Genomic DNA, 19771 nt, shown 5'->3' with positions numbered 1-19771 from the left:
ATGGGCTTACATACGATATGCACCTTAAGAGTTAGAATAGCGAAATCTGGGCATGCAAGATAAGTGAGACACACTCCTCCCTCCTCTGTGGTTGTGTTACCTTAAGTAAGACATTACATGTGTGAGCCTGGACAGCAGAGCGAATACTTTCCATAATTCACCATAACATCGTAAGCATACAATGCAAGCATACTTACAAGCAACTTTGTTTGTTATTCCTCAAGATAAAGAAATAAAAATCTGCACATGAATTAGTTCTCAAATTCATTTTTCCTATCTCACAGTTTAATTAACAGTGTGGATTTCACTGCATGGGCAGCATGTATACTGCAGAGAGTCAGGGTGGCAGATTGCAGTAAGATGCCCAGTGCAGCCAAGCAGCAGCCACAGCAAAGAGGATCTGCTCCCAGTGAAGTAGTCTCCAGTGGCACATTTAACGGGGATGGGATCATTTAACGCTGTGTCTCTTATTTAAAACCCCCTCTGAAGAGAAGTGCTGACCTTGATCACTCTGTGAGTGCAGTAGACAGCAGTACACGCACGCACGCGCACACACACACACACACACACACACACACACACACACACACACACACACACACACACACACACACACACACACACACACACACACACACACACACACACACACACACACACACACACACACACACACACACGCCAACCGCCATGCCCACCCCAGGCTGTATGTTCTCTGGCTTCGTGGCAATAAGCTCTGAGAAAAAGCATAGGGGCCAGCAGCAGCAGCATTCTGTGAAAATAGCAGATCTACAAGCATCGCAGCAGCATCAGTTCCAGAAATATTTTCTCTGCTCTCTGTGGCTTAGATGATAACATAACAGAGTACCTGCAAGACTATGCCAATAATAATATGCCAGCTCTCTGAGATCATAATAGAGATGCACGTCTTAATGTAGAAATACTTGGTTATATTACATTTAAACTGTTTTGGAAAAAGGCTTCTGTGTTGAAATTATGGTCACTATATACTAATATGAATATTGATGTGGTGTGATGATGTGTAGTGGGGTAGCAGAGAGAGAGAGGGAGAGAGAGAGAGAGAGAATGTGAACGTGAAAGAGATGGTGAGTTCCATCTGTTCCTGGAGGCCAGCGCCCACACACACACACACACACACACACACACAGAGCAGACACGTGTCTTAACACACTGTGCCTTCCACGAACTCTTGGGGCAGAAATGTCACCAATATGCACAGGCATCTGAATATTTAAAAGTACGCACATGAAAAATGTCTTAACCATGGCAACATCAACCAGCTGCAGAACAGTCTGTGAAAACTGAGTGAGTACACAGAACACAAAGGAGGAATTATCCCGGCGGCTGAATTATGAGAAGCATAATTCATACTGTATGTTCCAATCCAACTAAAATAATAATAAAGTACAGCTTCATCTACTACAGCTCAGAGTATAGCAGTGAGATTCAGCAAACTAGAGAGGTTTAATATTGCTCTTGGGGTAGGCTATGTCCCTGCAGATAATGATTGATTATGGGGCGTGTACTGTATGTCTGGCTAGCCCAAGTAATTCTAGACCTCTGCAGCCCTGTTAGTAGATCAATAGAGTTTCACCTGCTTTCTTTGAATTATCTTAATTTATCAGACATTGCATACCATATACAGTATATTTATATAGTAAATTAAAATTTCTTTATCTTCATCAGATCTTTTTTTTTTTTTCTTATCATAAAGAGAAAGTTCTGCACCGGATCCTCTCTGCAGGGGTTTTTGCTTTCGTGGCAGAAAACATTTTGGATTATGAAACACCTCCGATGGAGGTCATCCAGCCATCTGCTAATAGGTAGACATATTATTTCTACCTACAGTATTAGTGAAGAAAGGAACAAAAGGGGAGAAAGGATCATGGCTGAGGAACAAAACCAATGAGGGATGAAAAGAAGCACAGTGTGGGAACTTCAGTGTTCTTCACTCTCACTTCTACTTTTCTGCTGTGACAGCTCTCTCCTGAGGCCATCAAGAAGCAACTTGATTGGAGCAGATACTCCGTGCGTGCAACCGTGCATGTGTGAGTGTGTGTTTATGTGTCAGTGCACACGTGCATTCACGTCTCTGTCTCTGTGTGCCCATGTACTCAAGTGTGCATGTGTGAATGTGAACCATTGTATGGTTGCACGTGTATGTCACACACACGTGCACCTACATACATGTGTGTATGTGTGTAGAATGATGTCTAAATGTAACTTTGTGGCTCCAATCTTTGCCAACTGTGAACCCCACAAATGAGCTCCAATTGAGTTGGATTTCATTAATAACTTTGTGCTAAATTGATTGGACGTGGTTCTTGTACACCTGTGAGTCTGAGTGTCTTAAATGACGCACACGCCTGGGCACTCGCGCGTGTGTGAATGAGCTCCTGTTGAGGTGCGTTCTTCGCTCATGCATGTCACGTGCATTTGAACCGGAAGTACAACGTTTAATTTCGGCTTCTATGGTTATATTTTGGAAAGGTAAACAAGAGGGTTTGGATGTGAACGTTGGAACGTGAACGGTATTTTGGAGTTTAGAAACAGATTTTTGATATGGTTTTGCTGTTCTTAATATTCATCAAGTATTGTCTTATTTTGGGCATTCTTCATTCACCGTAAAGGAATGTTACACAAACAAAACGTCTCCTTGTATTCAAGACATCACGGGAGTAAAGAATAGAAATAAATAAATTTTTGGGGGCGAACTACTCCTTTAATAAGGAGGCAAACAAGTCTTAATCCAATAAAACCGGAAACAATCTGTGTCAGTGTATAGATCTGCTATTTTTGAAATCTTGAAAGCGTGAGAACTACTGATTCAGAAGGCATTTGTAGAATCAGCCTCAGGTCTTAATGGGTTAACACAGTTCACACAGACCTAGACATACTGTAGGCGTACCGACAAACAGCACAAAGCCAGAACACCTATAACTCACCACCATCTTGTTGAGGGAGACCCAGCAGTTGGAGGGAAAGTCCTGCAGCATGGGAACCAGGAACTGGAGACAGCCATCCCAGTGACACAGCAGCAGCATCATACCAATCAGGTTAAAGATACGCATCACAGCACTGGCCAGGTCATAGGTCATGTGGAAGATCTGCCAGAAAGGGGAAAGGGAGGGGGGGTAAAATAGAAGGGGTGTTCATGCATATAGTATAGTCCATAATATCTAATGAATAGTGAAAGGTCATTCTGTGAACAGGCCCTAGGGTAATATACCCAGTTCGAAAAAGAGAGCTGGAGAGGACATTGTACAATTATGCTGCCAACATATCACCATGCTTTGCTGTTCCGACTCTTCAGATTGGACTCTTTTTTTTGATGAGTAATAAGTAACAGATTTTGCAAGAGAAATAAGCAACTAGGTCTATAAAAACTAACGATCTACAAGCGCACAACGTAGAAATACTCGCGATGCGACGCGTTGTGAGCTTGTAGATCTGCTATTTATTTTTTTCAATCTTGAAAAAAGTGAAACATTTTGAATACTTTTTGAAACATTTTAACAACGCAAATCTGGTACAGTATCTAAATACTTTTAGATGGGGGTCCGTGGACAATTCTTATTAATTAATAACTACCAATATTTATAAGCGACTTTACAGAAAAACAAGCCCAAAGCCCCTTATAATAAGCAGACATGGTAACGCTGATAAGTAAGCCTTGCGGCCCATAGGGCAGGAGCCTATCTCCTGTTTCTGTAGTGTGAGACTTCCCTGGACATGACGCTATTATGTCACATGCAGGGACTTACCCCCAATCCAACCTTGATGTTGAGTGCCAAGCAGGGAGGCATTGGGCCCCCTTTTTATTGTCTTTGGTATGACCTGGCCAGGGATCGAACCCCGACCTCCCACTCTCAGAGCGGACATTCTAACCACAAGGCCACTGAGCTGGTATTTGATTGTTTTTTATTTGATGAGAAAAAAAAAGGTTTAAACATGTTGTACAGGCTATATTTGTTCATCATCGCTTTGATACATCATGTCAAACTTACATGCAGCTGACCTTACATACTAATGGCTAATTAATGAGAAGGAGTTGGTTATGAGTATTATAGATGATGAGATATTAGACACTCCATCAACCCATGACAGCTCACCCACTGATCTCCTCACTTCCCACAGCATGTAAATTGCATGTAGACTTTAAATCTTAGGTCTAAATACACACGCTGATGTCAAAATGTGAAAAATCTGGCCCGGTCGGCTGGCGTAGCGGTCCGAGCACCTATAGGCTGCTGATGCAGCCCGATGGCGTGTCGCGGGTTCGAATCCTTATCCCGGCGACCTTTGCTGCGTCACTCCCCATCTCTCTCCCCGTTTCCTGTCAGACTACTGTATACTATCTAATAAAGGCAGAAAAAGCCTGACTAGCACTTGGAATTGTAGTTGAGGCATTACATATTGTGAAAATAGTTTGCGAGGCCATTTAAAATTGTTTTGCCTCTTTCTTATATTATTTGACAATTTGGCCAGTTTAGTTTGTTGATTACTTTTTTTTTTTTTTTTTTACGCATGAAAAGGTCTTAAAAGTCCTTAAATTGTCAGTTCACTGTCATCTGGGGACCCCTAAAAAAAATCATGTGGGGACTTCCCAGGGGGTCCCGACCCGCAGGTTGAGAACTGCTGCTCGAGAGCTAAGAATCGTAGTCCATGTTTTACATGTCAGTCCAAGTTCAGAGTGTATAATATTCCTGCTCCCAGGGCCTCCAAACACTGTCTGCAATTTCAGCAGTATATCTCCTCCTAAAACTTAAACAAATAGTAATACACATTTTTATTGTTGTTAATGTTTCTGTATTGACAGGTTGAGATTCTACAGTGGTGTTAATAATAAAAAGAAGACCAATACTTGAGTCCATTAACCCATTCAAACCAGGAACGCATCAGTGTAACCACTTTAATCGTTATTTGATACTTTGGCTATTCAAAAATAGCAGATCTACAAGCTCATAGCGCGGCACCGAGTGCTGCGCTATGAGCTTGTATATCTGCTAAAAAAAAATTATTGTGAACATTTTAGCAAATCATTGAATATATATATTTTTATAGCGAACATTTTTAACAAAAAATGTTTGCTTCTGGGAGTCCCTGGAACAACATATTTTGAGATGGGGGTCGGCGGCCAAATACATATCATTTTGGGGGTCCTTGACATGGAAAAAGTTTGAGAACCACTGATGTTATATAGCAACATACGTTTTTTTGATTTAGACATTTGTAGAAAATCCTTCACACATTTTCACGATTAAAACATACATTTAAAAAATAGCAGATCTACAAGCTCATAGCGCGGCACTCAAAGAAATCTAAAATGACACAGATGCGTCCCCGGATTGAATGGGTTAAAATCTCATACAGAATAGGTTTTGCCTGACAGAATGAGAATGACGTGAGTGCTTTCGCCGTTGGCAGCTTTGTAAATAAAGCAACGTGTCTCTCTCTGCCTAACCTCAGCAGGCCTGTCGCCTGGTGAGAAAGCGTATTGGTATAGAGCTCAGGGACATGGTGCTGTGGTCACGGCCTTGTAAACACTGCCCTCACTGTGGCTTTTCTGTTCTGGCCACTTGCCAGACTATGTCAGCACACTGTGTGTATTAGAAACCTAGGGACAATTTGTTACCTAAAACGTGTGGATGGGCCAATAAATTACACTTAAGGGAGCTACGCTGTGTACCTTCTTTCATCATCAGCCAAAACATAAACAACCCCAAACATGCCCCACTTGGGAAGTGTGTGTGTGTGTGTGTGTGTGTGTGTGTGTGTGTGTGTGTGTGTGTGTGTGTGTGTGTGCAACTGTGCATGCGCATATTTGCACACATGCAAATGTGTTTAAGAGTAAAGAAAGAAAGAAAGGGCAGATTCTGTTGGATTTTTAGTCTTGCTAGATGTTAGTCCATCGCTCTGTCCAACCTGTCTCACTCCCCAAAACGCATATTGTGACTTTTAGTGACCAAACGTCAACATCTGCCTTGAAGGAGGGGGCAAATAAGACACATGCTGACTTTCGGGACTTCCGCATTACAGCAACGTGAAAGTCCAGTTGTCAGCATTTTTATTTTATTTATTTATTTATTTTCTCGTGTTTTTTCATTTAGAGTAGCCAATTATTCTTACCTTTTACGCAGTTCTCAGCGTTTTTGACTGTCCAACAAATAAACGGTTAAAACGTCGGAGGCGCGCCGTCTCAAGCGGACTTGAGCCACGGGAGGCACTGCCGAGCAAGCTTGAGCCGACTCGGCGCCGTCCGAGTTATGTCCCGATAGGCACAGAATCGTAAATCATATATTCCCCAAAAGTCATATTGTGACTTTTTTGTCCCCCTCTTCACGTCACATGTTGACATTTGGTCAAAATGTTCCCAAAAAGTCATAATATGCCTTTTGGGAGTGAGACAGTGTTACTCTGTTGCCCACTTTGGTCCCAAACCAGATAACTCAAAAACTACTGTCTGGATTGCTGCTTACGTTTATACTGCCTGTAGGATGACTCCTACTACTTTTGGTGACTTTCACTCAACCACCTAGCTTAGGCCAAATTTTCCACATGAATGCAATATATCTCACAATCTAATGGTCATATTGCCATGAAACTTGCTATATGCATTAATGCCCCCTGAATATGTATAGTATAGTATAATATGTATATAACTCTATAGCACCACCCTTACGCCAAGATTTACGATTGCACACAAGATATCAAAAAAACGTATTGCCATGAAACTTGGTGATGCTCCCTGTAGGATTAGCCCTACTGATTTTTGTGGTCTTTCCTCTAGTCTAGCGCCATCCTAGTGCTAAAACATCCACTTGCACGCAAGCTATCTAATAATCTAATAATAGGCATGCTGCAAGGTGTACCCTACTAATTGTGGTGACTCATGTGCCACCCTCAGGTCAGAATTTTCACTTGTGTTTTTAACAAAAGCCCCCAGGCATTGACCATAGTGGACATGGCCCACTAGCAGGACTTTTACATGATTTGATGTTTTGTTACAGTTATGGTGTTTAGTACTCTCTCTCACAATGTTGTAGTGCAAACGTTGCTTGAATGGTCTTTAGATGGAACCATCCCTCTTAAAGGTTTAATGACATTCACTTTTACACCACATTCAAAGTCTTTGTCCTGGTCCTTCAAAAGTGTACAAAAAGTTTTAAGTGAAAATTCCATTCCAGTGATCCATGGCAGGTGTTTTTCTCTCACATTTCTAAAGCCTTTTCAACTGCAATGAAAAAAATAATCTTTGCCTGCGGGTGTCGCTGGTGAGGGATTTTGCCTGTCAATCATCGCCTCTGCTCCGCCCCCCCCAAAGGAAAGGATAGGGGAGGGGAGGGGCGAGGAGGAGAGTGGGCGGGATTAATCGACTGTGACCTCACTGTCGAAGGGCCAAGCTCAGATTACTTTTCAGCCTAATTATTCAGAAAACCCCAGACCACAGAAAATCCACTGAATGTTCTAAGTTCAGGTTTTTTGGGTGTAATTGAGGTCATAAAACCCCAAATAAAACATTGAAAATAAAAAAAAGTGAAAATGAATGTCATGATACCTTTAAGGAAGAAAACAATCATATTAACACACACACACACACACACACACACACACACACACACACACACACACACACACACACACACACACACACACACACACACACACACACACACACACACAGATTCTGGTGACATTTTACATCATTTAAAAACAAGGCAAGCACGCCGACAGAAGTGGGCTTGATCCCTGTGCGACGGCCGTGCTGTTAGCTCAGTGCCGTGACTGTCTAAGTTGCATACTGATAGGGTAGTAGGTAAGTAGCTTTGGGAACCAACATTTCCCGAGCCATGTGGACCATAGGTCCGTAGCATGACGCAGCTTGATGTACATGTACATACCCTGGACATGACGCTAGTATATCTTAGGGACCCCCAATCGAACTCTTGATGTTGGTGAGTGCAAGCAGAGTTATTGTGGCCGAGGATTGAACCCCAGCCTCCCAGTCTCAGGGAGGACCCTCTAACAGCGCGATCACAGATTAAACAATGAAAAAGCTATCAGCGCGTCTAACGCGTCGATGGCGTGGGTGGGTTAAGTAGCATTTGACTCGAAAACGCGTCAATGGCGTTAAAAGAGCTAAGTATACCTGGTTCTCACCTTAGCACCTCCTCCACCACCTTAGCACCACCCACCTGTCCTAGTCCCTCCTCCTCCTCATGCCCACACCTGTTGTGTTATGATAATGAGGGGGAGGGTATATTTTTACTATGTCACTAAAAGCTGTTTTTCTATTGGCACGTTTGACCCTCAAGGTTTCAGCCTCCAGGTAGAAACTCAAAATAGACATAAAACACCATAAAAACACCACCAGGGGGCTTAATGAAGTTCTATCAACCTCATAGACCTGATAGAAAAAAACAGAAAAAGTGCAAAACCATGGCACCACCTCTTTAACAAACTTTTAAACTAGCTGTTGTGAGTGTGAAATGAATCAATATTGAGCAACTGCCTATTTCTCAGCTCAAATGTTATCAGAATACATTTTCTGATAACGCAAAATGTCAAGGGCAGCTGGGTCGTGAAACTGCCTGGGCCATATAGTTGCCTAAACCCTAAACCTTCTAAAAATCTTGAAATATCTGCTGGTGCTCCAGGTCTATATAGAATTCTGCGTAGCGATTGTTCATGTATGCATGGAAAGCAGGAGGTTTTCATACTAGCTCACTCCCCTCCCCTTACCATGTGTGTGTGTGTGTGTGTGTGTGTGTGTGTGCGTGTGCGTGTGTGTGTGCGCACCCACACACACACACACACACACACACACACACACACACACACACACACACACACACACACACACACACACACACACACACACACACACACACACACACACACACACACACACACACACACACACACACACACACACACACACAGCATTTGATGTTGTTTGTCATGTGCACACACACACAGGTCTGACACTATGCTGGCATGGTCTGCCACCTTTCACATATAGTTATGTACATTTCATCCTTCATACCATTACTGTTCAGTTTCATGTAGAATTGACAGTCAAATTGTGTAGCCGTATTGTCATTGTTATTACAGCACAAGCTTACGTCTCTAAAAAAGCGACTGTGGGCCAGCCAGAAGAAAAACCCCATTACACCATATCAAATCTCAACATTTGATTGATGTGATACAAACAGAAATTTGAATGACATGCAGCAATCTGACAAACATGTGGAGAGAGGTACGGCAATGAATGTGTGAGAGAGGGCAGAAGACAGTGGTGCCATGCCATTGGTCCGCAGTCCATTATTCCGAAGTACCATTCATTCAGATGGCGTGCGCGCGCATTATAACTAACCCTAATCCTAGGATAAGGATAAGGATAATTCCTTTTAACAGGACGTTCATGAAAGTCCTTGCGGGCTTGTTTCCAATGAGGGCCTGTGAGCAATTAGGGGTTAAGAGTCTTGCTCAGGGACAAATTTCATTTCATCGACACATATGCTGGCGTGGCCTGGAATCGTACCTGGGGCAACCAGGGCCTCTGGCTCCCTAGGCGGGCTCACTAACCACTCAGCTATGGCCGCCCCTCCTAACCCTCAGGCACGTGCACACATAGACATCAAAGGGGGCTTGAGCCCCTGACCTTTTACTGTACCTGTCTGTAAAAAGTGCCCTTTCCAGACCATGAATTCAGCATTTACTATGGTGAAAGAAATGCAAACGCCCCCTTTCCATGCCATACAGGCAGCATTCAAGACAATGCTTTTCCAAACTCTCTTGAACTTGAATGCAGCATTTTATGCAGAAAGAATTGCCCTCTGTGTATAAATCCATGCCGTACACCGCATCTCCAGTAAAGGCTTGATTATACTTAGTTGAGTGCGGTGTCGGGAATACCGAAAATAGCCACGCTTGTAGATAGCTAGAAATGTGAAACAAAATGACGGCCAAAAGAGCCCGTTTAGAAATGTTGGCCCCTGCCCCTCTAACATTGTCTGTGCGTCCTTGCTAATGCTAACCCTACCTCACACTAACCTCAAGTAATTATACTTTGTTACTGTTCACCACTGTAAGCGATATGGTCTCAGGTAACTCAGGCGGGAAAGGAGGAAACGAGCCATGACACCCTGCCCTGTGATTAGGAACCATTAACACCATGATTAATGAGCCTGTAGAACTAATGTTCCCCAAGACACCACGATAGCACTGGTGCATGTGTCACTGTCATGCCACAATGTGGGTCACGGTATGTGGCTTTGTCCAGAACTCATAGACTAGAAAACACAGATAAAGTGGGTCCACTTTTCTTTTACACTGTAGGCCCTGATGAGATATGGGATGTTACTGCAGCAGATGAGGCATGGAACGATGCATCTCCCCACAAACGCGCACGCACGCACGCGCACACACGCTCACACAAAAATGGATAATTAAAAAAGCATCCACTACATATCAGCATGTGGAGACGCGTGATACATGCTTCCTCTGTCCATGCACACGTACCCACATGCACACACAAAACGTCTGTACAAAAACGATAACAAATATGATGACAGCGGTGCTAAAAATACAGTTGCCCTGCTGATTCCTCATTCTATATGGATTTTGACTTAGCAGGGGGGGGTGCAAATCTCCCATTCTTGACTGGACTACAGCTGAGTTAAACGGGGACGAAATCATCTTAGTAACATGATCATCTTTCAAGAAATCCCGTCCTGAGCTAAGCTGAGCCGAGCCGAGCCGAGCTGAGCGGGGCAGGGCAGAACACAGCCAACCACGTTTGAATTGAGGTGAGCTGAGCTAAAGCATACTTTGTTGACAGTTTTTTCAGGTGAAAATAGATTTCTGTAGAGCGACACGGTCTCGCGAAAAAGTATACATGAGCTATATGCTGATCAGAGAATATAGAAGAGGTGAGCAGAGCTGAAAGGTGGCAGAGCAGCACTCATGCAGCATGTGGTTGAATAACTAATTATGGGTTTTATCAAGTTCAAATTACCACTCTGCAATTAAGAACGCAGAGTTGTTATTTTCATTGGAGCAAATTAACACACACTTTTGAATCATAGGGTCATCTGGGTGAGACAGGGGCAGTGGTGTAGTGGTCCAAGGACGAAGGGGGGCGGCGCTCACACAGCTTTTTGAGCAGTTGCACATATGTGCACGTCCGCCAGACTGCGTTCTTAAAAGAAATCTAAAACACTTTTATTCAATCTGGTCCCTCACTGTGGTCGCCCGTTGCGTAGCCTACATAATGTTTGTGTATTGGCCCCTGTCACGGTGATTAGGTTGTGTGTGTGCATGTGCGTGCGCGCGTGCGTGCACGAGCGCGTGTGTGTGTGTGTGCGTGCGCGCGTGCGTGCACGAGCGCGTGTGTGCACGAGCGCGTGTGTGAAACTAAATAAAAACAAAACTAAAATGAGTAACTAAACTGTAGTGCAACTACTTATGCACTTATAAAGCTACCTAAAATGAAACTGAAAATTCATATTTCAAAACTATAACAACACTGGTCCGAGTGGCTCTGTTCGCACATGTGACGTCATCAAAACAGAGCCCCTACGGCTACAAGAAGAAATCTACAAGAAAGAATCTCCACCATATAGTCAGCCCTGCACAGGGGTAAAGCACCTGCCCACTACCATAGAGTGAGACTGGGATTCAACTCCCCCATGGTGTCTTCAGCTTGGCCAGGCGTTCCAATAAAACCAAATGGCCGTGTTGTTTGTGGGTGGGAAGCTGGCAGGGGGGAAATCTCTGTCGCTGCACTAGCGATTCCTACAAGTTGATCGGGCTCCCATGCTCAGCAGGGCGCGGAACTGGGAGGGATTAGGGTGTTCCTCTGCATGGGGAGGAGCACAGTTAAGCCATCCCGGTGAAATTCATCACTGTCAGGTGAAAAGAAGCGACTGGTGACTTCCATGTGTAACAGGATATTGTTTTATGTAACCTTGGGGTAGATGATGGCCGATAATGGTTCTATGTTTCCGATGTGTAATTTGAACCTGTGTTCCTGGTTCAAACAGTCAGTCATCCATTAAACTTATTATACTGAGTCGTACAACGGTGTCTTGTGCCAAAAATAGCTGATCTACAAGCTCTGAACACATCATATCACGTTGCCTGCTCTGGTATTTTCGGCGTGAGACACCGTCATACAAGGGAGTAGCAAATTAGGCATTACAATTTCAGAATTGTGGAACTGATTACAAGGTAACTTTAGCAGGGAAAGAAAATAACCACTAGTGCTCATTCCCAATACAAGAACATTCCCCTCTCTTTCATTGGATAATGTCGTACATTAAAACTGAAATTGCAACACTGAAAAGATGGAATGTATGGCAGCCCACAAGTACAGCACAAACATTATATCAATAAATGAAAATCTAATTCTTCTGTAACATGGTTTTATAATTAATTCCCTAAAGTCAAATATGTTCTTACTGAGCTCTGAACACACAACCAGTGAAGTCCCCCCCCCCCGTCCCCCCCGTCCCCCCCGTCCCCGTCCCCCCCTAAAATAATCAATCCATGCCTCTGCTTTTGATAACCCTCCACCGGTCATTCATTTTTAATCACCGGTGGGGGTTTTATCCCGGCTTCTGGTCAGACTTAATTAGATACATGCATTTCCTTTTGAGAAATGAAAACTGTCTGATATGTTAACCACATTAACCCTGGCGTCCCTATTTTGTGCAAAATTAGTCCATTTAGTTTAATTTGTCTTAAAAACACACATCGGCTATTTGTCATACGAATATAGGGTTTAGTTAGTATGGGGTTGAAATGGTTTTCTTTTACAAATAGAACCCTGACTATAATCCAATCTTGTTACTGTTTTTAGGGACCAAAGTCAGAGCTTGTCAGCATACTGTATAGCATCTTGTTCACATAATCAAGACTGAAGCTTTAATTAGTACAACCGCATCAACATTCAGACCGTAGACAAAAAAACATTATCATTATACAATGAGCTCTGATCTTTGGCAGCAAGAATGGAGGACAAGAATGTGATTAAGTGCCTCAGATAGATGCTAAGGCCCTTCACTGGTATGCTGTATAAACAGGCCCTACACACACACAGTAAAATCCTCAGTGCAAATTTTACTCAGAAAGTGTACAAATGGGACTGCTGGCATGGATGTTACATTTGCAAACTCTCAAAGTTAAATGAACAGGACTTCTTGCAATCTGTACATGCCTTTGAGAATGCTGCGGTGTGGGTCAATATTATTTATTGACATTAAAGACAGGTCATCCTCCTATAATTTCACAAACCTCTGTCTGTCTGCCCGGTTCTCATCAGTGGCTGGAGCAATTGCTCTGAATTTGCACACAGCCATTGACCATTACCATCTGAACGCAACTGTGAATTTCATCAAACCTCAGCTTATAATAAACGTTTATGTGTCAAACAATGGGAGATCACACTGCGCAGGGTTGCCAGGTTTCGTGAAGCAAGGTCTATGAAAACAAGGGAGGCCAAACGAAGCGAGCCCTACAAGCAACAAGGTCTATGAAAAGAAGGCCAAACGAAGCGCCTTCACACATATACATTGCCTCTTGGAAAACAGACGATCTACAAGCTCACAACGCGTCCCCACACCCACCTGCACTTTCACAACCAACGCCAAAAACACACTACCACCAATATTGCCCCTAAACCGCTTACAATAGGCGAACATGGCAACACCAACTGCTGCACTCTGCCAGGGAGCCACATTCCATTCACTACGTTCCGTTCACCGCAGCACAGGCGCGTACGGTGGGTTCTAACGTGGACCGGGCCAGATTCTTAACTGCTGTACTGTACCCTAGTATACTGGCTCACCTGCCAGTGAGGAGCCCCCACTGGGAGTATGTGGCGCTTCTGCCCCACTCCTCCCGTTCAACACTCCCTGCTGACAGCAGCTACAGCCTTTTGGAGTATATGTGCAGCCACAAAGATCACCCTCCCCACCCAGCTTCCCTCCCCCCAAACATGGCCAAACACACGCGTGGGCGCACGAGCACACGCACAGACACACACACACACACACACACAAAGTAGGAGGCGCAAATCTTGCACGTGTCCCTGTACTACTCACTCATTGTAGTTTGTATTTAAGTTCTAAGTCCATAATACCTTGCTTACATCCTCCTTCTGTAAGACTATGGATTGCCAATCTACCACACAGTTTCTTCAATGTCATCATCAGCATTGCATCAATACCAATCCAGCCTGCCTCCTTACTGAAGCACTCAAACAATTCCCTGCCATTGGATAGTAAATCGTCTCGGTCGGGTGGAAACCTCATATGTCCAAAACTGTTACTTTTCAGGATAAATTCAAAAGCAGCAAAAGTAGCAGAATCAGATCTACAAGCTCGAATGTGGATCTGCTACTTTTGATGCTTTTGTGTGACACTGTATTATGATCAAGTAGGGTGTTAATTTACGAAACAACACAAAAAGTTAGAATATGGAGATAAGAGGTGTCTGCCCGACAGCAACGAAATGTTAAAAAAAAGCCTGAGCCTACCTCCTCCCACTGGTGGATGTAGCGGATGAGACGGGACAACCGCAGCAGGCGCAGCAGGCTGAGGATCTTCGTGAAGCGCACGATCCGGAGTGCCCGGGCCGTCTTGTACACCTCCGAGTCGATCCCTTTCTCCACGATGAGAAAGATATAATCCACGGGGATGGAGGAGACAAAGTCCACCACGAACCAGGTCTTCAGGTACTTCATCTTGATCTTCTTGGGGTCCAGGATGATCTCGGTGTTGTCCTCGAACACGATGCCCGTCCTGAAGTTGAGCACCAGGTCCATGAGGAAGAAGGTGTCGGAGACCACGTTGAAGATGATCCAGGGCGTGGTGGTCTCGTCCTTGAAGAAGGTGATGCCCACAGGGATGATGATTAGGTTGCCTACCATGAACAGCAGCATGGTGAAGTCCCAGTAAAACCTGATGGTGGTGCCGGGAGAGAGGGAGAGGTTTAGAGAGGGAGACGAGGCGGGACGAAACAGACAGGCGAGCAGAGCAAAGCAGGCCCATGATTATGAATGAGCTGAATGAAGTAACTGCCAGAGGAATAAACTGAGAGAAAGAAAGTGTGAAAGACACGCTGAAACAAATACATATAGGATCACTAAGTAATGTTGGGAGAATCCGCAACTGAAAAGCAGTACACTAAATAACTGAATCTGAAGACTGCACAAAGAATGCCTGGTCGGGTGAAGGGTAGTCAGTCTACTATGCATGTCACAAGACACAAGAGATACTGGTATTGCTTTATTTGTGGCAAGCTGTTCTCATATGTAGTTTCATAGGTCTCACACACACACACACACACACACACACACACACACACACACACACACACACACACACACACACACACACACACACACACACACACACACACACACACACACACACTACTTTTTTCTTTTTTCTGCCTATAGATTAAGCTCATTAAGGTCATCCCAAGGACAAAGCAAGTATGCTGTGTGGTAGATACAGTAGATGAGCTGGACTGGTGATTATAAACCAGAAGCTACTGTATGGGAAAGGACAGAGGCACCCAAAAGAGCAATTTCGGGTTGTATCACCAACCTGTCTTCATTAAAATGTCATATCTTTCGCATTAGGCCTACATAGAGCAGTGGAGTCATGTACATGCGTTAAAAAATGTGTCACGAGAATGACTGAGACACAATTGTTGTCAGTGAACCAATGGCTGCCTCGTTGCTTATCTCAAGAAAAGTAAGAAGATTCTCTGATAGGAGCTGATAAGGCGTGTTGCTGAGTCATGATCTCCCGTTCTGACACCAATGACTCGACGGTGTGACGACTGCGACGTGGGTGATTGGTCGTGAAATAATAATGTTTTCGAAAGACGTTTCCTATCGCAAAAGTTGCTTTCGTTGGAGCCTAATATTTACGTTTTAACTTTGAATAGAAGAAATAAGATTGGAAAGCTCGAGTATTTGCATCCACCGTAGTAGGCTACGTTTGATTGGCCCAATAGGAGCTGTCCTTTGTGCTGAATCTGATTTCAACTGACTTTTTCCAAGTGGATCTTGGCTTGCTTTGCTTCAAGTCATAGTGTCAGTCCGTTTCATAGATTATTTCGTAACGGACCAAATGGGGAACACGTAATTGAACAGCAATATTACGAGGGTGGCCTATTTAGACCACAAATGCATAATGCCCAAAAGTTATATCAGAACTTTCATATCAAGGAAATACTTCTAGGCCAGCTTTAAAATGTACTCTTGATTTCCATTGTTTAAATAAACTGAAACAAACAAACAAAAGCAATATAAAACTTTCTTGCTTTAAACGCAAATATTGGACGTTACATCCACTGGGGTTATAAGATATATACAGTTATTTTATATATAGTATAACTGGTTTTGTTAGTTCATTGAGAGCCTGGGTAATTACAAATTTACAAAAATAACAAATAAAAAGCCGTAATGGAATATCGGACAACTTCATATTAAGGGGACTTTCTCGGTCATTGTCCAGGGTAATATTTAATACATAACAACTCGTATAGAATATATAGTCATACATAAATCAGCTATCATTTTTTAAAGACAATTCAATTTCACTCATACCTGAAGTCACTGTATGGATGGATAATCCAATTACCAGCTGATTTCACGCGTTCTTGTTCCTTCTCCACTGCCTTTTGGCTGCCAAACATGCGCAGGGAAAATTTGTTAACTCCGGGCTGAAGCATGGAACTAAATTGCCGCTGCATGTACGTCCGACTGTCGCCGTCATCATCCGGCACAATCTGGGAGCCATCCTCACGTTTCACAAATGAGACAGAATTCCTGGACTGGAATTCACTGATCGGGGTCTGTCCGGGCACCATGGTCGAGTCTCTACTGCTGGGGACATAGGAGAAGGAAACTCTGGAGTAGTCCTTCTTCTCGGTCGCGGTGACCCCGGCGACCTCGACCCCCTGCCCCTGTGTGGCCAAGGAGCCCGCGGAGGTGATCGAACCGTCCATGCTGCCGGCGACAGTGGAGTTGTTACATGCAGCTTCGGCTGGAACCGTCCCACCTGTCTGCTGCTTCTCCTGGTGTCTACAGAGGAGAGAGGAGAGGCTCCCTGAACTGTTCGGGTCCCTTCTGCAATCTCCGTTTTTGTTGCATATCATGCCGGTGGCCCCCTCGCCTCGGTCGCTCACAGATGTCTCTGGGACGTGGTGGACCCCTCCTCCGCCCCTGTAGTCTGAGCCTCCTCCTCGGCCGCCAGCAGCATCTCTCTGGCATGACAGAGACAGAGTGGAGGTTGTGGTGGTAGTAAGAGGCGCAGACTCCTCGTCTGGCATCATGAGCCACAGCTCATTGTTGTTGGAGTTTTTACGCGCAGCGAACGCGGCTCCCCCTCCTGGCGTAAACTGCTTCATCTTGATGCCTCCACACTGTGCCCAATCTGCCCATCCTCTCGTCCAGCTGAGTTGACACACTAGTGACGGTAACCGGAAGACTCGCCCCAAAACACGCTCGCCCCCATTTTTTTCGGGGACCGCTCGCCCCTAGCGGTTCTTGTATTCTTATATTTGTTTTTACTGAGGATAATATGGTTAGAAATAAGTTTAGGGTTAGGTATAGTTTATTGAGGTTAAGTTTAGGAATAAGGTTAGGTTTAGGCATAGTTTACTGAGGTTACGTTTAGGAATAAGGTTAGGTTTAGGCATAGTTTACTGAGGTTACGTTTAGGAATAAGGTTAGGTTTAGGCATAGTTTACTGAGGTTACGTTTAGGAATAAGGTTAGGTTTAGGCATAGTTTACTGAGGTTACGTTTAGGAATAAGGTTTAGGCATAGTTTACTGAGGTTACGTTTAGGCATAGTTTCTTTACTGAGGGTACGTGTAGGAATAAGGTTAGGTTTAGGCTAGCCCCTACGGAACCTCTCCCTCCGCTGTATAGCTCCGAGATGAGGTTCCTCGTTATTTCCTGCCGTTTGCGGTCGACATTGTCGCACATTTTCCACTTTACATGTTTCTTACCCCTTTCTGCACATCGTATCCAAAAAGTAAAGCATTTGCGCCACTCTCTCAGATGTTTTAAGTTCTAGCGGACCATAAAAGCTATCCAACGAGTTGAAGAAAGTATTTAATTTGCCTCGGTTTTCATCCGGTTCCATAATATTTTGCATTAGAAGATGCAATTCAACATTTGACCAGTAGGGTAATCAGTAATGTTATCTCTACGGGCGCAACTCTTGCGCAATGTCTTAAAAACATGTACATGCTACAGTAGCATGTACATGTTTTTAAGACATTGCGCAAGAGTTGCGCCCCGTTGGAAATCACTCAACGGTCCTGCGTACCACCGGTTTCTAAATTGCACATGGCAGGAGGCAGCAGGACGTTGCCTTATTAAAAACGAGCGCTTCCAAACTCTGACACTTTGAAAAATATCACCTGCACGGAATTTATTGACAGAAAGTAGCTCATAAATAATAACATGTCTTCGTGAAGTTTTAAGGCCAGAAAGTAGTTTTTGTGTAGACAGTACAGAGTGGCACAAAAACTACTTTCTGGCCTTGACAGCCCATACAGCCAAACAGAAAAGTCCTATCTGATTGTATTAAACGACATTAAACTCGCCAACATGGTAGCTGTACGGAAAGCTTGAATTATCCTCTTTTTATCTGCAAAGTTTTTGTTTAATAAAACTTCACCGAAGACATGTTATTATTTATGAGCTACTCTCTGTCAATAAATTCCGTGCAGGTGATATTTTTCAAAGTGTCAGAGTTTGGAAGCACTCGTTTTTTATAAGGCAACGTCCTGCTGCCTCCTGCGATATGTGCAATTTAGAAACAGGTGGTACGCAGGACCGTTGAGTGATTTCCAACGAGCGCTTCCAAACTCCAACGCTCCATGCTGCTCAATGTTTTGCCACTCAGTCTAGATGAGGGGGGCGTGTCCGGTCCCGGTGGAAAAGTGAAGCATGTGCATACTCTCTATTTCCACGACCCCCATAACTCTGAGAGTGTACAAATGGGAGTTACACACCCGTAAGGGGCCATTTGGAACCCCCCCAAGGAACCATGAGGGTCCCTGGACCCCAATTTCAGTCCCACTGGTGTAGCAAAGTGTTTCCAGTGAGCCAACATGCACAATATCAGTAACCTCACTCCGTCAAATGGAAGAAGCTTGCGACACACATTTTGTTCAAATGCAAATGAGATTTCCGGAGGGAGGGGGGTTTACCAGGCTACAATATCAGCACCCTGACTCTGTTTGACCAGAATGGAACAGAGCCTTCATTAGTATCATTGGCAACACCTGTGAATTTCTTCACAATATGGCTGCTGTGCATAGAATTTGCCTACATTTTAAGGCTCAACAGGATAGGAGGGCACTAAGGACATCTGGGCACCTTGGCATGTAAAATTGGCTATTTTGCCACGAATGTTAAAAAATTAAATATTTTTTAAAAATGGTCTTAAGTAAAGTAAAGTATACATGATTAGAACATGCCCTATAGTGCCCACCTATCCGTTTAGAACACTGGATAGCAGACTGTATGCCAAGCAAGCTGGTCTGGACTTTAGCCTTCCTTTGCTTATGTTAACATCTCGGATGTGGATCAGTAATAGATAATAGTAATAGTAATAGATAACAGTCCGTGTTTTAGTCTCTCTAGACATGTTGGACTACACATGGAATTGGAAACAAAATTCTCACCCGTTGATCAGTCTCAACGAGTTCTCC

The 19771-nt window shown here is 43.9% G+C and overlaps 1 protein-coding gene across 1 annotated transcript in view; it reads right to left on the bottom strand.

The window, feature by feature from the left end:
- hcn2b (hyperpolarization activated cyclic nucleotide-gated potassium channel 2b) overlaps positions 1–19771 on the bottom strand; it is a 247604-nt gene that overhangs the window by 52469 nt on the left and 175364 nt on the right. Inside the window, exons 2-4 of the mRNA XM_080431574.1 lie at positions 16649–17466; positions 14564–14987; positions 2967–3128 (exon numbers count right to left, since the gene is read on the bottom strand). Of these exons, the coding sequence (XP_080287700.1) occupies positions 2967–3128; positions 14564–14987; positions 16649–17451 (1389 nt within the window). The 5' untranslated portion in view covers positions 17452–17466. The remainder of the gene's footprint in view (positions 1–2966; positions 3129–14563; positions 14988–16648; positions 17467–19771) is intronic.

Source organism: Gymnoscopelus braueri, assembly GCF_963280865.1.
Source record: "Gymnoscopelus braueri genome assembly, chromosome: 6".
In the NCBI taxonomy this organism is placed as follows: Eukaryota; Metazoa; Chordata; class Actinopteri; order Myctophiformes; family Myctophidae; genus Gymnoscopelus; species Gymnoscopelus braueri.
The sequence above is the reverse complement of the archived record's forward strand: the minus strand, read 5'-3'. Positions and strand labels throughout refer to the sequence as shown.